The 22,533-nt window shown below is 36.6% G+C and overlaps 2 protein-coding genes across 2 annotated transcripts in view; both read right to left on the bottom strand.

Annotated features, from left to right (window-relative positions):
* Window positions 1–22,533, bottom strand: part of GALNTL6 (polypeptide N-acetylgalactosaminyltransferase like 6) — a gene marked incomplete at both ends in the record, with an annotated part of 887,471 nt that overhangs the window by 660,449 nt on the left and 204,489 nt on the right. The gene's annotated exons all lie outside the window — the stretch shown is intronic.
* On the bottom strand, window positions 15,896–17,178 carry LOC311169766 (large ribosomal subunit protein mL55-like). The gene is made up of 2 exons (XM_084231984.1): window positions 17,135–17,178; window positions 15,896–16,578 (listed from the first exon to the last, which is right to left on the bottom strand). Exon 2 carries the CDS (start codon window positions 16,512–16,514, stop codon window positions 16,149–16,151), a length of 366 nt encoding a protein of 121 aa, XP_084088110.1. The 5' UTR covers window positions 16,515–16,578; window positions 17,135–17,178; the 3' UTR covers window positions 15,896–16,148.

Below are 22,533 nucleotides of genomic sequence, written 5' to 3' on the forward strand. Positions count from 1 at the left end.
GCCCCTCCCCCACCACATACCTCTGGCCAGTACCCTAGCTCGTGTATGCATAAATAAATAAATCTTTTTAAAAATAAAGGTGTACACTGAAATAGCATTGTAACTGGGTAACACTTTCAAAGTCACTTATCACTATTTAAAGTTGATAGGAAAACTTGCTTTTTAACTTTCCTCCCCATCCATACATATAATTTTCAAGATTCAGAGAAATAATACAAGGAATAGAAATTTTGTTTAACATTTCTGTTAATACTAGATGACATAATATTCAGGAGGCTCTAGAGAAAAGCTTCAGGAGAGAACAAGTTGAAAGAATGAATAACTACATCAAAAATTCTAGCATATTCTTGAATAGCTGCTTGGGCAACAGATACAACGAGGCATAGTCTCACATCTCTGCAGATGTATGCTATCAAACCACACTCACTATCGGGGCACTCACAGCCCTCCACTGTAGTGCACTGGGCCCCCATGTTTTGCTTTTCACGCCCCTCCCCATCTGGTAGCCTCAATGCTGCAATAGATTTCTAGGGTTTTGTTTTGTCTGTTCCTTATGTTTCTTTATATTCCACATTTGAGTGAAGTCATCTGGTCTATGTCTTTCTCCATCTGGCTTATTTTGTTTAACATAATCCCCTCCTGTCCACTCATGTTGTAGCAAATGGCAAGATTGCATCATTTTTTATAGCTGAGTAGTATCACATTGTGTGTGTGTGTAAAGATACATATATATATATATATATATTATGGATGACATAATATTCAAGAAGCTCTAGAGAAAAGCTTCAGGAGGAGCTTTATTGCCTGCTCTGCTATTGGATAGGTTGTTTCCATAGTTTGGCCACTGTAAAACATTTTCAATGAACACAGGAGTAAATATATTCCTTTAAATCTTTTTTTTTTTTTTGGTATTGTTTTGGATAGATATCAAGGAGAATGTAGAACTGCCGCATGATATGGTAGATTTACTTGTCATATTTTGAGAAACCTCTATACTGTTTTCAGAGGGGCTGAACCAGAGTCTATGCCACCAGTGTAAAAGGGTTGCTTTTTCTCCACATCCTCACCAACATTTGTTATTTCTGTTCTTTTTGATGTGGGCCATTCTCACAGGTGTGTAACGGTATCTCATTGTGGTTCTGATTTGCATTTCCCTGATGGTAAGATATTATGAGCATGTTTTATGTGCCTTGGCCATCTGTTGTAATTTCAAAGAAAATTTTGGCATCCTAAAATGGAAATAATCCAGACTTGGAAACTTGTTTCTATTTATTGGCATCACTAGTTTCTTTTTTCGTTTTTTGAACCAATACTTTTGGAGTCTTAAGTCACATTAGCACTAATGAGTTGATTTTGAATGGAAGATTACGAAGTGAATTTTGTTTGTGCTCTGTCATTTATAATATCACTTCTGTACTAAATATTAACCCTTTCTCTAGCTGCTTTGAGCCAAAGGTAATTCCTCCAACTCCTTCTGGTTACTTTTGGTATTTTTTTTAGAAATCTCAATGATGCACCATTCTAAAACCGTTTCTTCAGAAAGTTTAATAACCCTGTTAAATACTATTATATTAACAGCTATCATCAAAAATCCATTCTGACAAAGAACTCACTTCCGGGTGAAAACATTCTCACAAGGGCTTGGGTATAAAATATGAGAAAGCAAATTTCTGAGTTTAGGCAGAAATTTTCTATGTAATATAAAGTGATAACTTTATGTCAATCCTTAAAACGATGACAAAGAGATAGTAGAAACAGAGGGCACAGAGCCCCAAGAATAGTTCATAATGTAACCATGTAATGTACATATATCTTTAGAGCATTTATAAATTTATTAAATTTGCAATCATGTTGGTGGGAATCATTTTGTTGGGGGGGGTGAGTTGTTGAGATTGAACCACACTGATGGAGAAGGGCACTTCTTAAATAGTGACATAGCCCCTCAACTCTCATATGCCTTAACATTGAGAGGTCAAAAAATGTTTATCCAGATCTCCAGTAATTGAGACTCATCTAACATCTCAATTATTATATATCCACTATATAATAAAAATGAACCATGTATTAAACAGGAAGCAGCTGTGCTCACTATTGCTTTAAACTTCCTAGAGAATGATCTAACACTTTTTTAAATTATATATATATATATATATATATATATATATATTTACAACATTGTCCCTTTTTGTACAATGTTTGCTTTCTCCTCTCAGGTGTAGACCACCCCAGAAATTCCCACCATTTCACCCGTGTCCCATCACTATAATCCCTTGTGCTCTTCCCACCCCTGTTTTGATCCTCTCCTGCAGAATGTCTCTGATTATATTTGCCTGTTGATTTTGATTTTTAATTTACTATAATTACTTTTTCCCTGATCCCTCATTTATTTCCTCCATATTCCTCCTATATTGAAACCATCCAATATTTTTCTTTTTCCTTCTGACTTATTTCACTGAACATAATCCCTTTAATATTCACCTTTTTGTTTGTTTGTTTTTAAAACAAATACCACAAATCCAAGATAAATTATCATTTTCCGGGTCTTCTGAGGCCCAAAAACTCTGGGTCCCAACAACTACATTTCAATAATTCAGAGACTGAATAGTTTCTTATAGGTTAAAAAAAAAAGTAAAAAAGTTAGCCATTTGACAAAGGAAAACACAATTAAGTAGTTTCAACCAACACACAGGTACTCACTTATCATAAAAAGCATTGTGCTAGAATACATCAAAAAGAGAGACCCTAAAAAGTCCCTTATGGCTTTGGCTGTCTACTTGTCTGAAGTGAGCTTTAAATCTCAGTCCATTTCATGAAGGGTTTAGGCATAAATATGTAGACCATTGTATCTTTGCAAGAAGTTTCACAAGTCAAACTGTTACAGCTCTGCCTGCATAAATATCCTTCTGATTTCTTTTGAAATATCTAATTCAAAGAAGCATTCACAGTACTTGGGAAAAATGTCAAAATGTTTAAGAAGAAAAATAACAGACATTCTGAACTCAGAGTCACATGTGCATTTTCACATTTTAAGTAGTCATTGTACTTGCTATATAAAAAGAAATAGATGGGAAATTTTCCTGTAGCACTTACTATATTCTCATCATGGTAAAATGCATGTCTATACTGCAACAAATTGCTCTCTGCTCCTATGGTTATTTCATATATGGTGAACATGCTTTGCGTTAACACCAAGTAAATAAGAAAAATGCCTTTCACTGGCAGATTTCCCAATGCCAAAAATGATGTCTGTATATTTGGAAACCACACAGTTGAAGAAAGGAAATTATCCTTGAATTAACATCACATCAAGAAGCAGAAGTAAGTTCCAGAGAAAATTTTAGGTAATATATTCAACAAGATTAAGTAAGATCTTACATAGATGATGCTGCAGCAGAAATTCATTAAATGAGAAATATGAGATCAGAATATGAGATTAGTGGGGGAAAAAAAAGGCATGCTTGCTAAATCTAAAAGTATGCCGGATGCAGTGCAGAGAAGATCCATTCATAATTAATGAAACCACAGATAGTCTAAAAAAATCACTTACACTAAAAAAAAACACTTACATATGTATTCTAGGTGAAAGATGAATCAAAATAAATAAATTCATGACTGTGTAAGTAGTGGCATTAAAGATAGATGGCGAACAAAATCTCTGTAAAATCAAATCACCCTACCCTATCTTATTGCAGTTATAAAAATTGCCAAAATAATTATTAAAATGCAAATTCAAAAAATTATAGTGAAGATTTTACTAATATCTATCTGAAATCACAAATTCCAAATTGTAGTAAAAATTGAAGCAAGGGAGAAATTCTACCTCTCTCACAATTAAACAGAAACTAATTACATTTTTATTAAATTAAGCTCATTCTTCCTTTATTCTTTCAAGTTTAACACAATTTCAAAATGAATTAAAAATAAAAATAATTCATCATAAGTTTGATTTCTTTATTGAAGATGTATTTATTTATTCATACAAGAACTGGGATGTAAGACAGAGGTGTGGGGGTAAGAGGATTCACCAGAGACAAAGTAGGGAACAGAACAGGCAGATATACTGAATACACTACTGAGGGGAGCAGCAGGAGAAACAGGAGAGGTCTGCTGCGCCATGGGGTCAGCTCCCTGGGTGGGGATCAAAGTCGTGCTGCAGTGGCTGGCGATAGCTTGATAGTGCTGAGACATTAACCTCTGTGCCACCTATCATGGTGGCACTATCACCAGGAAGCCCCTATCATGAATTTTAAATAAACACAACATCTCTAAGATATATATTTAATTTTTAAAAAAAAAATATTTATTTATTTTTATGCAAGAGCTGGGGTACAGGCGAGAGATGCGGGAGGGTGAAAGGATTCACCAGGGACAGAGTGGGGAACAGAACAGGCAGACTGACTGAAATACACTGCTAAGGGGAGCAGCAGGCAAGACAGGAGAGGTCTGCTGCGCCATATGGGTATCTCCCTAGCAGGCCGGGGATCGAACTCGTGCTGCAGAGGCTGTGGACAGCTTCACAGCACCGCACTCAACCCACTGCGCCACTGGGGAGGCCCAAGATATATATTTTAATCATGTGGTGTTGGCATGAACATAGTGACTAAATACATCATTTCTACCTTTGTAGCGTAAATTTCTAAGACTGAACTGATCTACTTTGTTTTGTTGTCAAAAGTGGACAAAAGCTCTTATATATATATATATGTGATTTTTTAGGAATATTATAATGTGACACGCCACAATTTATTTTACTCCAGAATGCTGCCATGTTGCTTTCCTTGGAATTGTTCTCTGGCCACTGTGTTCAGCTAATGAAACTGACTCCCTGTGAGAAGAGCTCTTCAGTGGAATACTACAATTAAAAAAAAAAACAAACTTAAGCCTCCCTGGTGGTGCAAGGGGTTAAGCACCACACTATGAAGCAGTCTGTAGCCTTTGCAGCATGAGTTCGATACCCTGGCTGGCCAGGGAGATACCCACATGGCACAGCAGACCTCTCCTGTCTCGCCCTCTGCTCCCCTCAGCAGCGTATTTCAGTCCATCTGCCTGTTCGGTTCCTCATTCTGTCTCTGGTGAATCCTCGCACCCTCCTGCATCTCTGCCCCAGTTCTTGTATGCATAAATTAATCTTTAAAAAAATTAAAAAAGACAAGCTCATGTCATTCATGGCAATCTGGGTGGAGCTAGAAACATTAATCTAAGCAAAGTAAGTCAGAAGGAGAAAGACAAATACCATTAGCATCACTTATATGTGGAATATATAGAGAAATCCAATAGCGGGTCAGATAAACCAAACTTAAAAATTAACCCATGAAAAATGATTATAGAACTGAGGAATCCCCAAAGGGAAAGAGGAAGAAGGTGAAGATAAAGTGGGGAGAGAATACAGAGGACTAGAGAGGTGGACTATGGGTGCTTTGGTGGAAGGTGCTCTATGTTGACAATACATGATGGGTGGAGGGATCCTTTACTCCCAAATTGTACACAAAAATGTAAAGGAACACTACTTCAATTAATAGAATAATAAATAAAGCTTCCAAATATAAAAAGAGAAACACAGTCAATGAATTGACTTTGCAGAGTTAGGTGAGATTTCTACTCCTAGAAAAGAAATTTAAAAATTGCACCCTTGCAAATGTAAAATTTAGGAAGTAATTTAACTTTTCAACCCACTTTTTTTTCTCATAGGCTAGCATGGCTCAGAACCTATTTGTTACATCATAGTGAATACTGGCCACATTGTCTTTCTTTTTTTTTTTTTTTATAAATTTTATTGTTATATTCCCCATGCAATTGCAGCCCCCCCATTCTGACCCCAATCCCTCCCCTCCCACCCCCGCCCCCCTAAAATTGTCTCTGGTTCATAGTTTTTTGTTGATTTTGATTTTCACTTTCTTATAGTTATTCATTTTCCTGGTCCCTTATTTAAGTTTTCTAGATTCCTGCTATGAGTGAGACCATCCGGTATTTTTCTTTTTCTTTCTGGCTTATTTCGCTGAGCATGATCCCTTCCAGCGCCATCCATGTTGCTGCAAATTGCATGTGTTTATCTTTTTTGAATGCTGAGTAATATTCCATGGTATATATGTACCACATCTTCTTGATCCAGTCATCTATTTTTGGGCATTTGGGTTGTTTCCAAAGCTTAGCTATTGTACTCTGGTTTCTCTTCAGATCGTATAAATCTTTCGCCCTTTCACATTGTCTTTCTTTAGGAGCTATGGAGGTCAGTATATGTAGAGATTCAAAAGCATCAGCCTAATTTGCAAAGTTCTATGCAAAACAATCACTTCTGTAGGTCTGCAGCAATCAGTAAAAAGCAATTACTTTCAAAGTGACTAAACACAGAATTTAAGGTAGAAATCACTTGGTGATCAAATTCAATTCTGTACAATCAAAGGGATTCTTTATATTTAAACCACTGTTTTATACAGAACTGGCAGCACTGGTAGGGCTGATTGCTCCCATAGCTCTCTAGGAAGACATTTGGCAGAAAATACTTGTTGACTAATGTAACACATATCCTGAAATAGATGCACTTTTGTCTTTGATTTTTAAAAAGTTCTAGTGACTAATCAAATATTGTGAAAGCACTGTCACTGCTTTTTCCAAGCAAATTTTCCCCACAGTTCACCCTGTCTTCTTGAAGAATGTTGAGATATCAATTATAATGACATCTGTATTAATGGACTCTGATAATTTTTTCCAACTATGTTTTATTATCTGTCTCAAAATGATCAACTGTTGAGCACAATTCACTGTAGTAGATGATTCAGAAGAGATAAAAGAAAATTTAATATTTTTATTCTTTGACTAATTCTGTCCGTGATTAAACAGACCATAAATGCAGTCCCCAAAAGGCTTGTTAAAAGCTTTGTATTCTAAAAATAACCAAAAAAGAAAACAAAGAAAAACCTCCTAGAACTCCTATATTTCACGATGATCCATGAAAAAGAAGAAACACTATGACCTTTCAAAGACAGAAATATCTTACCAATTGCTGGTCTAATTTAAACTATAAATGAATCATTTCTCTCTCTGTTGGACAAGTTCTTTCAGAATTCTTTCATGAAACTAAAAAAAATTTTTTTTTTAAATATTTTACCTCATTAATTTTTTTTTTTAAGATTCCATTTCTTTTGCATAGAAGAACTGGGGTGTAGGCCAGACGTGGGGGGTGAGAGGATTCACCAGAGACTGAGCAGGGAGCAGAACAGGCAGATCTACTGAAATACACTGTTGAGGGGAGCAGCGGGCGAGACAGGAGAGGTCTGCTGTGCCAAATGGGTTAACTCCCTGTCCAGGATCAAACTCAGGCCCAAGTGTTGATAACTCTGAGACTAATCCCAAGGCCACCAGGGAGACACCTTGCAAAAATATTTATAAGATTTTAAATTTATTTGGTCCTCTTCTTGAGATCCTACTAAGAATTCTGTAGTTGCCCTCACCCAGCGGAGATGATGGACAGCCTCAGCCCTGCTCCCTTCTGTTCCTCTCTAGTCCTCGGTGCTTCAGCCAGTCCAGACAAGCAGTAAATTGACTCTTTACTTTTGTTCACTCTCAACCTTTTGATTCATTTCTGACTCACAAACATTTGAGCTGTTTCTATCTGGAGCTATCTTTTCTTCCCCTTCAAGAGGCAATTGCTGACAGGTTGACATTGTTGCTACTAAACGGTTCATCCGTAGGACGAAAAATTTGAGTGACGGGTATCTGCTAGCTCACACTGGATCATCTGACTCCTGATAAGATTTTAGCCATGTTTCAACCCAATGGTTTATGGGTGGCCCTGCATCACAGCCTACACTGGTATTTTTGTTTTTTCAAAGATTTACTTATTTATGCATACAAGAGCTGGGGTACAGTCCAGAAGCGCAGGAGGGCAAGAGAATTCACCAGAGACAGAGCAGGGAACAGAACAGCCAGATTGACTGAAATACACTGCTGAGGGGAGCAGCAGGTGAGTCAGGAGAGGTCTGATGTGCCATGTGGGTAGTTCCCTGGCTGGGGATCGAACTCATGCTGTAGAGGCTTCATAGTGTGGTGCTTAACCCCTTGCGCCACCAAGAAGGCCCTACACTGGTATTTTCTTGATTCATCTGTTGAAGACATCTTCTTAATGTGTTCTCTGTGTCTGTCCTTCTCGTGTAACTCTGGGGACAAGCAATTGGAGGAACATTTTCTGGCTTTATCCCCAAACCTGCCATTAGCATCTATACCCATTTTGATCTCAACACTTAGTGAATTTGGTCAAGTAAAATACTTTCATACAAATTTTTGTTGGCCTGTGAAATTTAAAGGCCTGTGATCTCTCTGCTTTTACTAAGAGAACAGCAGTATACTTTAATTGTAATGTCCCAAAATTTCATAGAATTTTTATTTATTCGTTCAGTATTTAATGTTAACTAAAAGAATGTAAATTTTCAGGAAGATCATGACTCAGCCAGTCCATTGATAATTTGCTAATACATCAACAGATTCAGTTAATGTTCAAGAGGACCTTATATAGTTTTGACATGTTAATACAATAAGGCATAAAACCCCAAAGATAAAATAAAATTCTGGCCAAGTAAAAATCCTTTATCTAGGAAATCTAGTGGATGGCTATATCTATTATGGGGGTTGAAAGATTCAGAAATATCTAATAGTACAGAGATATTTTAATGGATTCTTGGGATAACAGGATTTTATAGGCAACCTCTATATGAAATGACTATATCATCAATTCTACTACTTTTTCCCTGAAACATTGAAGCAGATTTGAAAATTTTAATTCTAAATAATTGCATTGCAGAATGTCCCAAATCTAGGCATACTAGTTGATTCCAAACTTTATTTTCAATGATGAATTAAAAACAAGAAAGTGAGGTTTCTTGTGAGGTTGGGTCCAGCCTCAGAAAATAAGAATTCATTACTAACTTTTGTTTACCTAAACATTTCTCTAGAGCCTTCTGCTAAGTCATTTTCTCTTGTCTGTAAAATGCAAGGATTTTTAATTCATATCTGTTTACCACTTGTACAGACCAAGACATGTAGCTTCAAGTTTGAAAGATACATGAATCTTCATTATTAATGTAAATTTTCCTCCAAAGTGTCAATACTAACTTGTTTCTCCTTAGGCATTTTTTTTTTATTTTAGGTATTATACTTAGGTTTATTAAATATCCCATAGTTAACAAATTCTTTTGCTCACTTTTTTTTCTTTGTTCACTTTAAAGTCATGTAGATTGAATTGCTTGGTCTTTATTTCCATATGGGTATAAAATTTATGTTTCTATATCCCAATAAAATATTTCATATTTGACATTGAATAAGGACTTTTTATACAGTTCAGAGTTGACAATTATTTAATTCAGCACTTTTAAGGAATAATTTCATTATATTTCAAATATTTATTATTTACTAAAAAATGCATACATTTATAGATTATTTTTTCTCTATAGATGCTTCCAACTTTTTCTCGTTAGTACCAAAGCTCTACAACTTCATTATGAGATGTCAGTGCATGACTGCTTTTATTTATCATTTTTTGAATATAGTGTATTCTTTGTGTTACATCTTAAGATGTTTTCTCACTCTTTATCATTTAACTTCTAATTAATATATTCCTTGTCTTTATCTGTTTATTCTCAACTCTGTCTTCCAATTCATTAAAAAATTGTCATCTACAACGTTCAGTCTAAACTTTGTCTTCTAAGTGTTTTTTTTTTTTTTGGACCATTTTTTATTTCTATAATTCCTGTTTGTATTTATAATTTGGTTATTTCGTTTAAATTATGATTGGATCTTGCCAATGGGTTTCTTTTCCTTTAAGCACTTAAATCCCTTTTTACTGGCATTCTATTTATATTTTCTACTATATAATCCACATGGCAGCATATATCCTTTTTGCTACGTTTGTTGATTCTTTCTTGGGGCAATTTGTTTCCTATGAGCTTTGCAAATTTACAATACCTACAGCACATGCTGTTACATATGTAATCCAGCAGTTGTGGAGGTATTCCCAAGCACAAGTGTATCTCATAAGGACTTTCGTTTTTCACTGTTCTAGCCTTCTTCTATCAAGTTTTTCACCATAGATTTTTTACCTTTCACATAGTATAACATAGGTTACAAGTATGCAATGCGTAAATAAAGCATTCTGATTTCTCACAAAGCCAGGATTGTCAACCCATTTTTGTGATTAATATCTGTCAATATTTATAGGGGATAGACAGCTTAAAATCAGATAACTGAGACTCACAGTTTAAAAATTCAGAAAACAACAGAAGAGCAGACTCATAGATAAAAATTATTCATATTCTAGCCATTAGGAGTTGTCTGAACAGTACATATAATAGGGGGAAAAAGAAACACAGACACCTGAATTGATTTCTTGCCATATGCACACAAGGAGTGTGTCTTTCTGACAATAATGCTGTTTGCTATTTCTGGTCACCTTATGACAAAATCCTTATTTAATATACTACTTATAGCTCCTTGACTTCTGATCTATCTCTTCATTTTTCAAAAGCAAATTTTGTTCTTTAATATAGGTCAGTGTTCTTTGAATTGATTACCAGGTATTATTACCTCTTTGACTTGGTAAACCCTCACAAATTCTGGACTAGTAAATATTCTTATAAATTTTCTCCACCAGTAACTCTGGTTGAATTTCCAGGAATCTGTCCTAGGCCCTTGGTCTGGTTCCAGTGTATCTGCTTTTGTATGACTGGACTGTGGTGACCCCAGGATCATCTTAAGGTAGTTTGACTAGGATTGTCGTCAAGACTCCCTTCTGGAATGACACTGGATTGACTCCAGATAAGTATGCATAGATTATTTATCAATGATTCTGCTTTCTAGAAAGATTATTTTTCCTTTTGCACAAATATTAAAAAGGTGCTTCTAACTTCACAGACTGCAGGGAACTCAAAGCCCACATCAAGGACATCTGAATCCTGCAGAATCTTAAGATAGAGACACACTGCATACATTTATTTTCTAGTTGTAGAAAAAAAAGTAGAGTTGTCTCCAGTTACCCTGTGAGTATATTCCAAATGATTGGAATAGGACTTCTTCAGGGCAATTGCTAATATAACTGGAAAACATGTGCACATGAATGTTGATCACTTTGTAACTATAAAATACTCTTTAGATATATACTTATATATAGGTCATTATGATAACAGTAAGCAAACAGGCTTAGAATTTATGAATGTCTTTCTACTTTCATAGTATTTAGTAGCATTCCATCTTCTTTATCAAACATATAGTGAGCTATCTGTCCCTCTCCAGAGCACTATGCAGAGTCAGGGGAAAATGGAACAGTAGGAGTGGACAGTTTCTCCAGTTCTAGTCTCTTGAATATACGATGGTAGCAAATGATGAAGGTCTTTACTCCCCCTTTCACTCTGGATCTTCTTGCTTTAATCAATTATTCTCAAAACTGCAAGCTTCACTCTGTCCACAATTCAGACTTCTGACACTTCCCTGGTACTGAATGCTTGGTCTTGGAATGCAGGTTTAAGAAAAACTGCTCAATTTTGCCAATTAGCCAGCTACTCTCAGTAAAATACCTGACATCATCCTTACATAATCCAAAATGTATTGACCAGATTACCTGCAGAATAAATTCATTCAAAAGGTGGCCATTCTTGATCTAACAATCCACTAAAATATCTTCCTCCTTTTATTTGAACTGTCCTCATGTAGAAAGTTCCTATTAACTGAAAATTTCATGTCTGGACTATATTACTTTATGATCAAGATTATTATCTGAGGATAAAATAAGAGAGTTAATGAGCTTCTAGAGTGCTGAGAAGCTGACATTGAAAACATATTCTACCTTATTTTTTATAAATTATAATGGAATTAATTCAGTAAAACCCCTCTGGGGTACATAGTCCCCAAGACTATCTAGAAATTCTTCCTTAATTATTTTGAAAACCACTGCCTACAGCCAAAACTCCCACAAAGAAGATATTCCATTAATATTTTCCACAGTCAGGATTTTTGTTAAACTTCTGAAAAACAGACATGTTTCCTTTGATTAAATAACAAGAACTGTGGAGTTATAATGCTTCTTTTTTACGATGACATTTAGAAAAATCAGAAGGGTTTCTTCAGCCGTGTCAGTTTTTTCAAATTTTAGTTTCACACATGCAGTTTGCAGCAACATGGATGGAGCTGGAAGGGATTATGCTCAGCGAAATAAGTCAGAAAGAAAAAGAAAAATATTGGATGGTCTCACTCATAGCAGGAATTTAGAAAACCTAAATAAGGGACCAGGAAAAAGACTAATTAATACAAAGCAAAAATTAAAATGAACAAGCAGTTATAACCAGAGACATACTACAGGGGGGGTTGAGGCAGGGAGAGGAAGGATTAGGGTTAAAATAAGGGGGGTGCAATTGTATGGGGAATATAACCAAAATGAAAATGCATACATTGTGCAAAAATTAATAATGATGTAAGAATTATATAAAATAAAATATTAAAAAGTAAATAAATTTTAGTTTCACTTTAACCATGGTTTTGATTATTTGCATCTTTTTAAATTTTGCTTTAAATATTTCTGAATTAATCAGGGTATGAAAAGCAAAAATAAAAGTAAAAAAAAGACTGATATTCAATGAAAGGTCAATATATACTTGTTGATATGATTTAAAATCAGAAAGGATATTCAAATCATTGCAAATTAAAGCAAGTTCGGTCTCTACACAATACCAACACGATTATAAAGAAGTTGAAAAATGAATGACTTTATTTATTGCCAGATCTTTACTGATCAGACCTAAAAGCCATTCCTACAATTAACCTTGGAGCAGAATAGGTGAGTTTGGACAAATGTAGATGATAATAGAGAGCAATGTATTTTGCACTTTCTTCTAAATATCTCTCTAGTCAACTAGCAACATACAGATACCCTAGGTGATAATTATGATATTAAAGGACTGCAGAAAGAAAAATAAGAGACACTTAATAGGGGGATCTGGGTTTAGATTCCCTGATACATGTTTGGTAATCAAAAAAGTAGGCCATGAGAAAAGCAGAATGGATAATGCGCTCCATAGCTATGATGGGAATAGAGTGTAGAGAGAGATTTAGTAGCCCAGACAGAACTCCTCAGCGAAGGTAACCTCAGTGAGAGGTGTAAGAAGGAAAATAAGGCATCCCTTGGAGGGGAAGGAGGAGAATGTGAAGAGGAAGGGATTGGGAAGCACTTGTGTAAGGGCTTGGTGTGACTGCGAGAGACTAAGTATATTAATCCAGAGGCAGGTGAGGATCTCATGAGCTTTTTTGCTTTTGCAAAAAAGCAGATCCTGTCTTGGATCTTTTCAGCAAAACTGACTGCTTATCTTCCAAGGACTTTTCAGTTTAAGGACATGAACTTGAGCACTGAGATTTTCATGATTCCCTTTAAATTGCCCTGAAATTCCATCCATGTACTCCATTCTATAAACTAGAATTATTAAACATTTCCAGAAAAAGAAAATGGGGTCTTTAGTCCATCAAGATGGGGCTCAAATGAAAGGGAAAACTTAGTTCTCATACGTCAGGATGAGCTGGAAATAATAAAATATATATATATATCTTTTTTTAGAAAAAAATTTAACCTTTTCAACCTGTTTTCTCATTTATAAAATGGAGATAATAATGGCAACCTCAAAGACTACTGGAAGAGCTTCAGTTATGAAATAACATCACACATGCCTGGAACACAATAGATGTTTTTCATCTCTTAATAGGGTAATGGAAATCAAAACAACAATGAGATATCACCTCACTCCTGTGAGAATGGAGGACATCTAAAAGACAAGAAATAACAAGTGGGCCTCCCTGGTGGCGCAGTGGGTTGAGCGCAGCGCTGTGAAGCTGATCGCAGTCTCTGCAGCATGGGTTTGATTCCCAGCTGGCCAGGGAGATTCCCACATGGCACAGCAGACCTCTCCTGTCTTGCCCGCTGCTCCTCCTCAGCAGTGTCTTCGGTCTGTCTACCTGTTCTGCTCCCCACTCTGTCTCTGGTGAATTCTCTCACCCTTCCACACCTCTGGCCTGTACCCCCATGTTTGTATAAATAAATAAATCTTTAAATAAAAAAGATTAATCTTTAAAAAAAAGAAATAACAAGAGTTGGAGAGGACAAAGAGAAAATGAAAACCATGTGCACTTTGATGGGAATGTAAATTGGTGTGGCCATTATGGAAAACACTATAAAGATTACTCAAAAAATTAAGAATAGAAATTCCATATGATCCAGTTATCCCTCTTGTAGATACTCATCTAAAGAATACAAAAAAAACCCTAACTCATAGGGATATGTTTGTACACTGAAGAACTATTAACAATATAGCCAAGAGCTGGAAACAACTTAAATGCCCATTTTTGGATGAGCAGATAAAGGAGATCTGGAGAATATATACAATGGAATACCACTTAGCTATAGATTAAGAAAAAAAAAAGAAAGATGAAATTTTTCCATTCACAACAGCATGGATGGACCTAGGAAATATTCATTTAGGTGGAATAAGTCAGAAGGAGAAAGACAAACACATTATGATTTCACTTTAATGTTAGATAACCATCTAACAACAAAACAGAAGCAGACTCTTAGGAGTATAGGAACTTAACAGAGATTACCAGAAAGCAAAGGGAAAAGGGTGGTAAACTGGATATAAGGTGTCAACTGTACATTAATGATCGAAACTAGATTTCTAGTGGTGAACATAACAATTTAAACAGTTGTTGATTGATAAGGCTGTATACATGAAACATGTTATAAGCTGCTATTACTTTTAAATAATAGGGAAAAAAAAGAAATGGATATTGGAGCTAACCTATGAGAAATTTTTACTGTACTATTCAATATATCATTTAAGTGTTTTGTATATTTATAAAGATTGTTTCCCTTCCCTTTAAGTGGCAGAAACAGTGATTACATCAGTTATTTCATTAAGGACATTTCTTGACTCAAAGCAAATTGGTCAATATATATTAGCTATTATTTTCCATTTGTATATTCATTCATTCATTGAACAATCATTTACTGAGCACCTACTATGTCACAGGAACTGAGTTAGGGAATAAAAGAAAAAAGAGATACTCCTGTCCTCTGGAGCTTACATTCAAATGAGAACTTATATTCTTTAATAATATTGTTATCATTAATGCCCAGTTATATATCAGGTACCACACTACAAACATTGACTATGGTATCATATCAAATTAACATCAATATTTGAGACAAAATAAAATATATTCATGGCAGGAAACAATTTTATTCATCAATGTAGTTGCATGTTAGAGTTTTTTTTTTTTTTAATCTATAGCTGAGTGGTATTCTATTGTATATACCCACCACATTTTCTTTACTCATCTAGGAATGAGCATTAAGGTGTTTCCAACTGTTGGTTATATGCATTAAGTTGTTTCCAATTCTTGGTAACAAATGTAATTCTTGGTTTTAATGTGAACTCTTACTAAAATCTTTGAGTATGTAGTAACTCACAATAATATTAACGAAGATTCTGAACTTGAATGTGTTAGTTATTTCTTTTACATGTCTGTAATGTTACTGAGTGAAAACAAGAATGGTTTATACGATCACGTGCGTCTACATCAGTGGAAGTAGTATCTGACTCATGTTACCACTCTCATGTTATGTTCAATTACAATCTCTTGTACATTTCATGAGGAGTGGGCCAATGGTGCAGACAGTCCAGGAAATACTCATTGCTTCCTAAAAGGACCAAACTTGAAACCTGGCATATGTAAGCATCATGTTCTAACCAACTTAGCCATTAATCACAAATAAGTTAGCATGATTCCTAGATAAATTCAGCATCCCACAGACATTCATTTTCCTCTCATAAATAATTTGGTGATGCCGTCAACTAGATAAGAGCCATGCAAAGTGTAAAACAGGATGGAAGGTGGAGGAGAGTGAGGAATACAAAGGATCTTTTTATGTGAAGACTTTTGTTTTTGCTGTCCCTCTCCCTGTCCCCCCTTCACCCCTGTCACCCCCCACCCAATGAAAGAAAGGCACTTAATTTCTTTCTTCAATTATTTGTTTTTTTTTTTTTTTTTTTTTTTTTTTTGGAGAAGGTGAGCTTTAAGACCCCTCCCGCCTCCATGGGGGCCCCAGCCCGGAGGCCTGCAGGCCATCACTTTTTGGTCCAGAACCGCTTGTACCGCTCCACATCAAAGTCATCGCCCAGCATCGGCTCCTCCTCCTTCTTCACAAGGAGCTGGGCCTCACGTTTCCGGAACCTCGCCCGCCGCTCCTCTGGGGACAGGCTGTCCAGGTCCACAGGCATCACCAGCATCCTTCGTGGCTCTCGGTAGCGGATGTGGATGGTGGAGCCATCCTGCCTGACCAGGAGCACAGGGTAGAGGCGTGCGTAGTTCTGCCGGTGCAGGCGTGTAAGGGAGGCTCTGCTGCTGGCGGCCCGCCAGGAGGACACATGCGGGCGGCAGCCCGTCAGCACACACTGCCGCAGCAGGCGAAGCAGGCTGCCCTCGGATGCCATTCTTCCTGAGAGCCCGGTGTTCTGTGAAGTCGAGGGTCAGTCAACAGGCCTGGCGTGCAATCTTCTGGGCAAAGAGATGAGATCTTTTGGAAAGACAGGCTTTCCATCGAATTAAGCCTCATCAAGTCCCGGCCAGGAACGAAGCCATGGACCCAAGCCCGCTGGCCAGGCGTGTTACTGCCGGTCTCAGCAGCCCATCCGGGTCTCAGCTCTGGGCGGGCAGCAGAAGCCCCTGCCTACGGCTGTCCTGGTCCTGGCCCCAAGGATGGTGAGTCAGTGGGCTGAGCGGGGTCGGCGCCCCCCGGTCGGTTGGCCGCGGAGCGCCTCCAAGGACAGAGCAGACGCAAAGGGCCGGGTTGGCGCCCAGATCACTTAGTTCTCCCCCAGTCCCGGGAGGAAGGGGCCACGCTGGCCCGGGGGCCGGGCGTCGGGCCGCCTGCGGCGCCCTGTCTCCCCGGGTGTCTGCGTCGGGCCCGCCGCGCCGGCCCGGGTGGCCCCGGAGGTCAGCGCAGGGACGCTCCCTCCGACGTCGGGAACGAGACGCCACGCACGAGCGAGCGGGCGCTTCCGTCCCCGCGCCCCCCCGGCCCGCGCGCCCCTGACCCGCGCCCTTCACTGACCTCCGCGGCGGCTCGAGGACCAGCGGCCCCCACGCCGCGGGCCGGGAGGCCGGGCCCAATTATTTGTTTTTTAATACTAAATTATCAGAGACTTTCTTCCTAACTCTGCTACATAGTCTTCCCATAACAGCATTCCCCTTCTTGTTACATTTGTTTGTTACTTTATAGTTCTTCATCTAAGTATTCAACTAATATATTATGTACTGATTTATTTACTTTCTGTCTTTCCATCCCTCTCTAATCATAAACTCTATTTTTACCAAGAATATATCTCTGTTGTGGAAGGCTCTTTCTCAATACATTTGAGAAAAAAAGTGTTTGATAAATAGCTATTAATCAACAAATATTTATTGAATGAATGAAATGATGAGTGAGGTTGTTAGATATAGATCTTTTGTAATTTTATGAATGCCTGCATACTTCTAGCCAGATCATGAATGAGACAGACACTTGACTCAGTACTCAGAAGACACACCAAAGAAATATCATGAGATCCTAAGGCACACACAGTTAGCTATTGTAGGAAACTATGGGTATCTTCTCTCTCCATAGTGCCAGGGATTGAGAGCAGACACCTTAATTTTCTCTATATATTCACCAATTACTATCAATAGCTTCCACCTTTATAGTCTTAGACATGTATTTGTTTCCCTAAAGATTATAATGTGCTCAGTATATTTTGAAACTAATATAGACAGACAGACAGATAGATAGATAAAGATATAGATATAGGTAGATATTGTAATGATCCTGATTGATCAAAAGGAGGGGGCAAATAAGATGGAGTGACTTAAATTATCACTTAAAAAGTAAATACTTAACTAGAAGGATACTGATGTACAGATGTGCTCTTGAGGAGTTCCTTTATAGGAAATCGTGAGAAAAGTAAGCACATCTAAATATGCATAGAATTTTCCTATTTACTTCACAATGGTAGCATACTAATATCCTTTTCTGTATTTTACTCTCCTTAGCAATGTATAATGAAACCTGTTCACTATCACTAGATATATTTCTACCTCATTTTAAAAAGATATGTAGTGTGCCATATTTATCACATTTCATTTCACTTTTGCGAGGAACATCTGGGTGCTTTTCAGTTTTTCCTGCTATAAATATGCTGCCATGAATAACCTTGAATACAAGTCAATTCTTATTAAAAAAAAAAAAGCTTGGGGACTGGAAGACAGCGAGAGTGGGGAGAGGGCTTTGTTGGGCTGTTATGTCTTGGAGAGGATGCCATGCATATTGGAACATTCAATACAGCATATATACTCATTTTATAAGGGGTAAAGTTATAACATATTGTTTTATTATTTTTTAAAGATTTATTTATTTATTTATACAAGTACTGGGTACAGTCAGAAGCACGGGAGGGTGAGAGAATTCACCAGAGCCAGAGCGGGGAGCAGAACAGCCAGACTGACAAAGTACACTGCTGAGGAGAGCAGCGGGCAGCAGGAGAGGTCTGCGCGCTATGTGGGGCCATCGCCCAGTGGCCGGGGATCGAACCAGAACTGCAGAGGCTGTGGGCAGCTTCACAGCCCAACGCTCAACCGCTGTACCACCAGGGGAGGCCCCACATATTATTTTAGTTAAAGGGTAACCACAGTCTGCACAATCATCACATATTTAGAAGTGGATAGTAAAGGGAGGTAGGGGTAGTATGAGTTGTAGGGAAGTGATATGAGATAGTTTATGGTCTTTCATAGTAAGAAAACAGGGATGTTGAATTGATAAATCACTATACAGAAATAAGCACATATTACTTAAAATAATGGCTACCACCCTCAGAAGAGCTGAGAATATGAGGCATGATTGCCAATTATTTTTGTGCAGAATTATGGGATGATTGTGACATCATCTTTTAAATAAATTTAACCTCTAGGTGTGTTTGTGTGTAGGTGCAAAGAGAAATAAAATTTTTAATAAAAAATAACTGAAATTATTTTAGAATCAAGTTTAGAGTCCAAATAATTAAACTGATCTAACAAAAATGGCATACATGGGAATAAAATAGAAAAATGTAAATGACTATTGAAAACAGTTATCTTTTGAGTTTAGGGAAGTTAACCTTGTTGAAGTGACTAGAAAACAGATGATTCAAACAAGATGTTTTCTTAACATGTTAAATATGAACATATTGCAAATAGATCTTCAAGTATAATTATATTACTCATTAAAAATAGCATAGTGTTAATTTTCCCCAGTTTAATTATAGTGAATATGTACACCTAATCATAAAGGCTTAAAATTATTATCCTTACTATTTGACCTTATTCAATCCCCCAGGACAATTTGTTCAGGCAATAATGCCAGCAGAGAGAATATTAATGTTTTTTACCATCAGCACAATAGAATTTTAGTTGATGTAAACAAAGACAAACTCTCTATGGCAGGGTGAGTAATAACACACAGAGGGTAACTGAGTTTTGGGACAGAGGCTGCAGTGTTTGCAGAGTATGCATTAAGTTAGCCTAAAAGTATTTGTTAAGGGCTGCAGAGTACAAAGCACTAATCTAGATACTTGAGTGCAAGGTCAGTCAGGCTAGAGATGTTTTGAAATGAAAGCTGTGACAAAGCACAAAATTTAGGAATTACAAAGCTGAAAGTGATTCTGGCTGGTGCTTTCCACTAGTTCCTGGAAAGAAAAAATGTTTATCCAAGACGATGTATTTTACGTTTAAGTGTTGTGTAAACATTTAAGCTGTATTTAAATTAAAATACCTGTATATTCAAAATCATTTTAATATATTGTAAATAACTTATTTCCAAAAATAAATAAAATACTTTTGCATTAAAAATATCAGTGATGTCCATTTGCCCATATAAGCTTGTAGCTATTTCACTCCTAATGTTTGAATTTTAGTGTTCCTTTCATTTCCCATTACAAATGTACATATATATTAATATATTCAAAGCATTTTATTGCAGTGTGGTTGGCATATGAAAGCTGTACATATTTAATATTCACAACTCAACGAGTTTTCAGATAAATGTACATCTTGGAAACCATCACCACCAGTAGAGTCATAGCTGTGCATCACCTCCCAAATTCTCTTCCCATTACCTTTGTGGTTCTTGTTGTTTTTTGTTGTTATTATTAGTGTGTACGGGTGTTGATAAAACTTCACAAAAGATCTACCCACTTAGCAAATTTTAAGTATACAATACATTTACACAGCACTGTTAGCTATAGGCACTAGGATAAACAGTGTATCTCTAGAATGTATCTTGTATAACTGAAATTTTTCTCTGTTCCTATGAGTTTATGTTAGATTTCACGTATTTGCCTTTCTGTTTTCAGCTTTTTAATTTAGCACAAGTCCTACAGTGCCATCCATGTTGCAAGTGTTAGGATTGCCTGTCTTTTTTTTTTTCTTTTTTTTGTAATTTTTAATTTAAATTTTTAAATTTTACATATTTTTACATCATTTTTCATTTTTGCACAATGTATGCATTTTCATCTTGGTTATAGTCCCCATACAATTCCCACCACCCTTGTTTTGATGCTACTCCCTTCTCCCCCCACCCCCCTCCGTAGTGTGTCTCTGGTAAAGATAAACTCATGCAATTTGCAGCAACATAGATGGAGCTGGAAGGGATCATGCTCAGCGAAATAAGCCAGAAAGAAAGAGAAAAATATTGGATGGTCTCACTCATAGCAGGAATCTAGAAAACCTAAATAAGAGACCAGGAAAAAGACTAATTATAATAAAGTAAAAACCAAAATCAATAAGGATATCCTTTCTTTTTTAGGTAGAATAGATCTATTGTCTGGAAATACCACATTTTCTTTCCTCAGTCATCTGCCCACTGACACTTTCTCTACTTTGTCATTGCGAGTAATAAGGCAATGAACATGGGGGTGTAGATATCTCGAGATTTCATTTCCTCCAATTACGCACGTATTAACCATACGATGCAATTTTGTGAGACTTCTATTGATCCTCAATTATTACATTGGTCCAGAATGTTTGGGTGTGATCATGTTGCCACTTTACTTTTCCCTTTCCTCCAAAAATCTGCCAACTTATACCCTTCTCCCATGTGCTTCTCAAATTTTCATTTTTCAGGAGTTTCAACAAATTATGGTTATTGTCAAAACAAAGTTTACTAAAATTCCCACATTTTTTGCTGAATCACACTGCATTTTTCACAGATTACTACATATTTATATTTTTTTCAGTTATAACTATTTATATACACTTTTACTTGCTTATAATCCCTTTGATTAAAATTCGCTACCAAAAATGATACCCTAATCTTTTGTGATGATATCCCCTGAAACAGCATACAAACCAGGAAAATGCCCTCTGCCTCAGGTAGTCATTACCATAACCTTTAAAATACTTAAATTGTTCTGTCCCTTAAATCACTAACATATTAACTTCCCTAAGAAGCATTAAGCAAAACTCCAAGCACTAACCTACATCTTTTTGTTGTAACCTACATGACTTTTTGGTGACAGATGAATCACAGAGATATGGAACACAAGACGACCCACTTTACCCAAAGGGTGCCAGAGCAACAACCTTGACCTTGCAAAAATGTAAAAACAAATAAACAAACAAAAAAAAAAACTAAGGGTAGCAGTGGGATCCTGAACAATCACTCTGGCGAAATCAACTTTTGACTTAAAATACCCTCATAACATCCCAACTCCCATGATTTGATAGTTTCTTGAGGAATTGAGTCCACTATCTCCCCTGAATGCTCATTTCCTCAATAAACCTAGTTTTCCTAATCCCAGCTCTTGTCTGTGATGTTTGACTCATGGGTGGCAAGTGACTGAGTTTGAATGCTTGGCAACATTTAATGCTTTTGGGCTTTAAGAGACTCAGTTCTCTGATACCTTGTTGAGGTTTAAATGGCAGATTCTCAAATAATTGCTTAAGTTTTAAGGAAAGATCCTGGCAAATTATTTTATGTGAGAATAAATATATGTAATATATATGAATATGTGATAATATGATATATTTTATGGTACTGCTTCCTAGCTATATTTATCCTCCTGTTTACTCTCTTATTTTAGTAAATATAGATTTTTATCTGACAACCACCACCTGTATATGATTCATTGTACTAGTAAACATATTCAGAGTTACTGATGAAGAAATGCAACATATGGTATGCCAAACTGGCTGATCCAATCTTTATAAATTCACAGGTCAGTTTAACAAATAAAATTTCTAGGCACATCTGGGGTGAAACTGTGTAGGGCATTCTATTTAGAAACAAAGCAAAACAAACAAAAGTGTCACTGTAAGTTAATCTCAAAATTAGAAAGATGAAATGACTTGGCTTCTAAAGCAATCACATAATAAAACTGCATCCAGATTTATCAACTATATACAGATTGGAGAAAAATAAATATATTTTGAATTTGTAAGAACACG

This window comes from Talpa europaea (assembly GCF_964194135.1).
Source record: "Talpa europaea genome assembly, chromosome: 4".
Classification (NCBI taxonomy): domain Eukaryota; kingdom Metazoa; phylum Chordata; class Mammalia; order Eulipotyphla; family Talpidae; genus Talpa; species Talpa europaea.

Coding starts and splice junctions, on each gene's coding strand:
- LOC311169766 (XM_084231984.1), bottom strand. CDS start 16,514: ATGGCATCCGAGGGCAGCCTGCTTCGCCTGCTGCGGCAGTGTGTGCTG.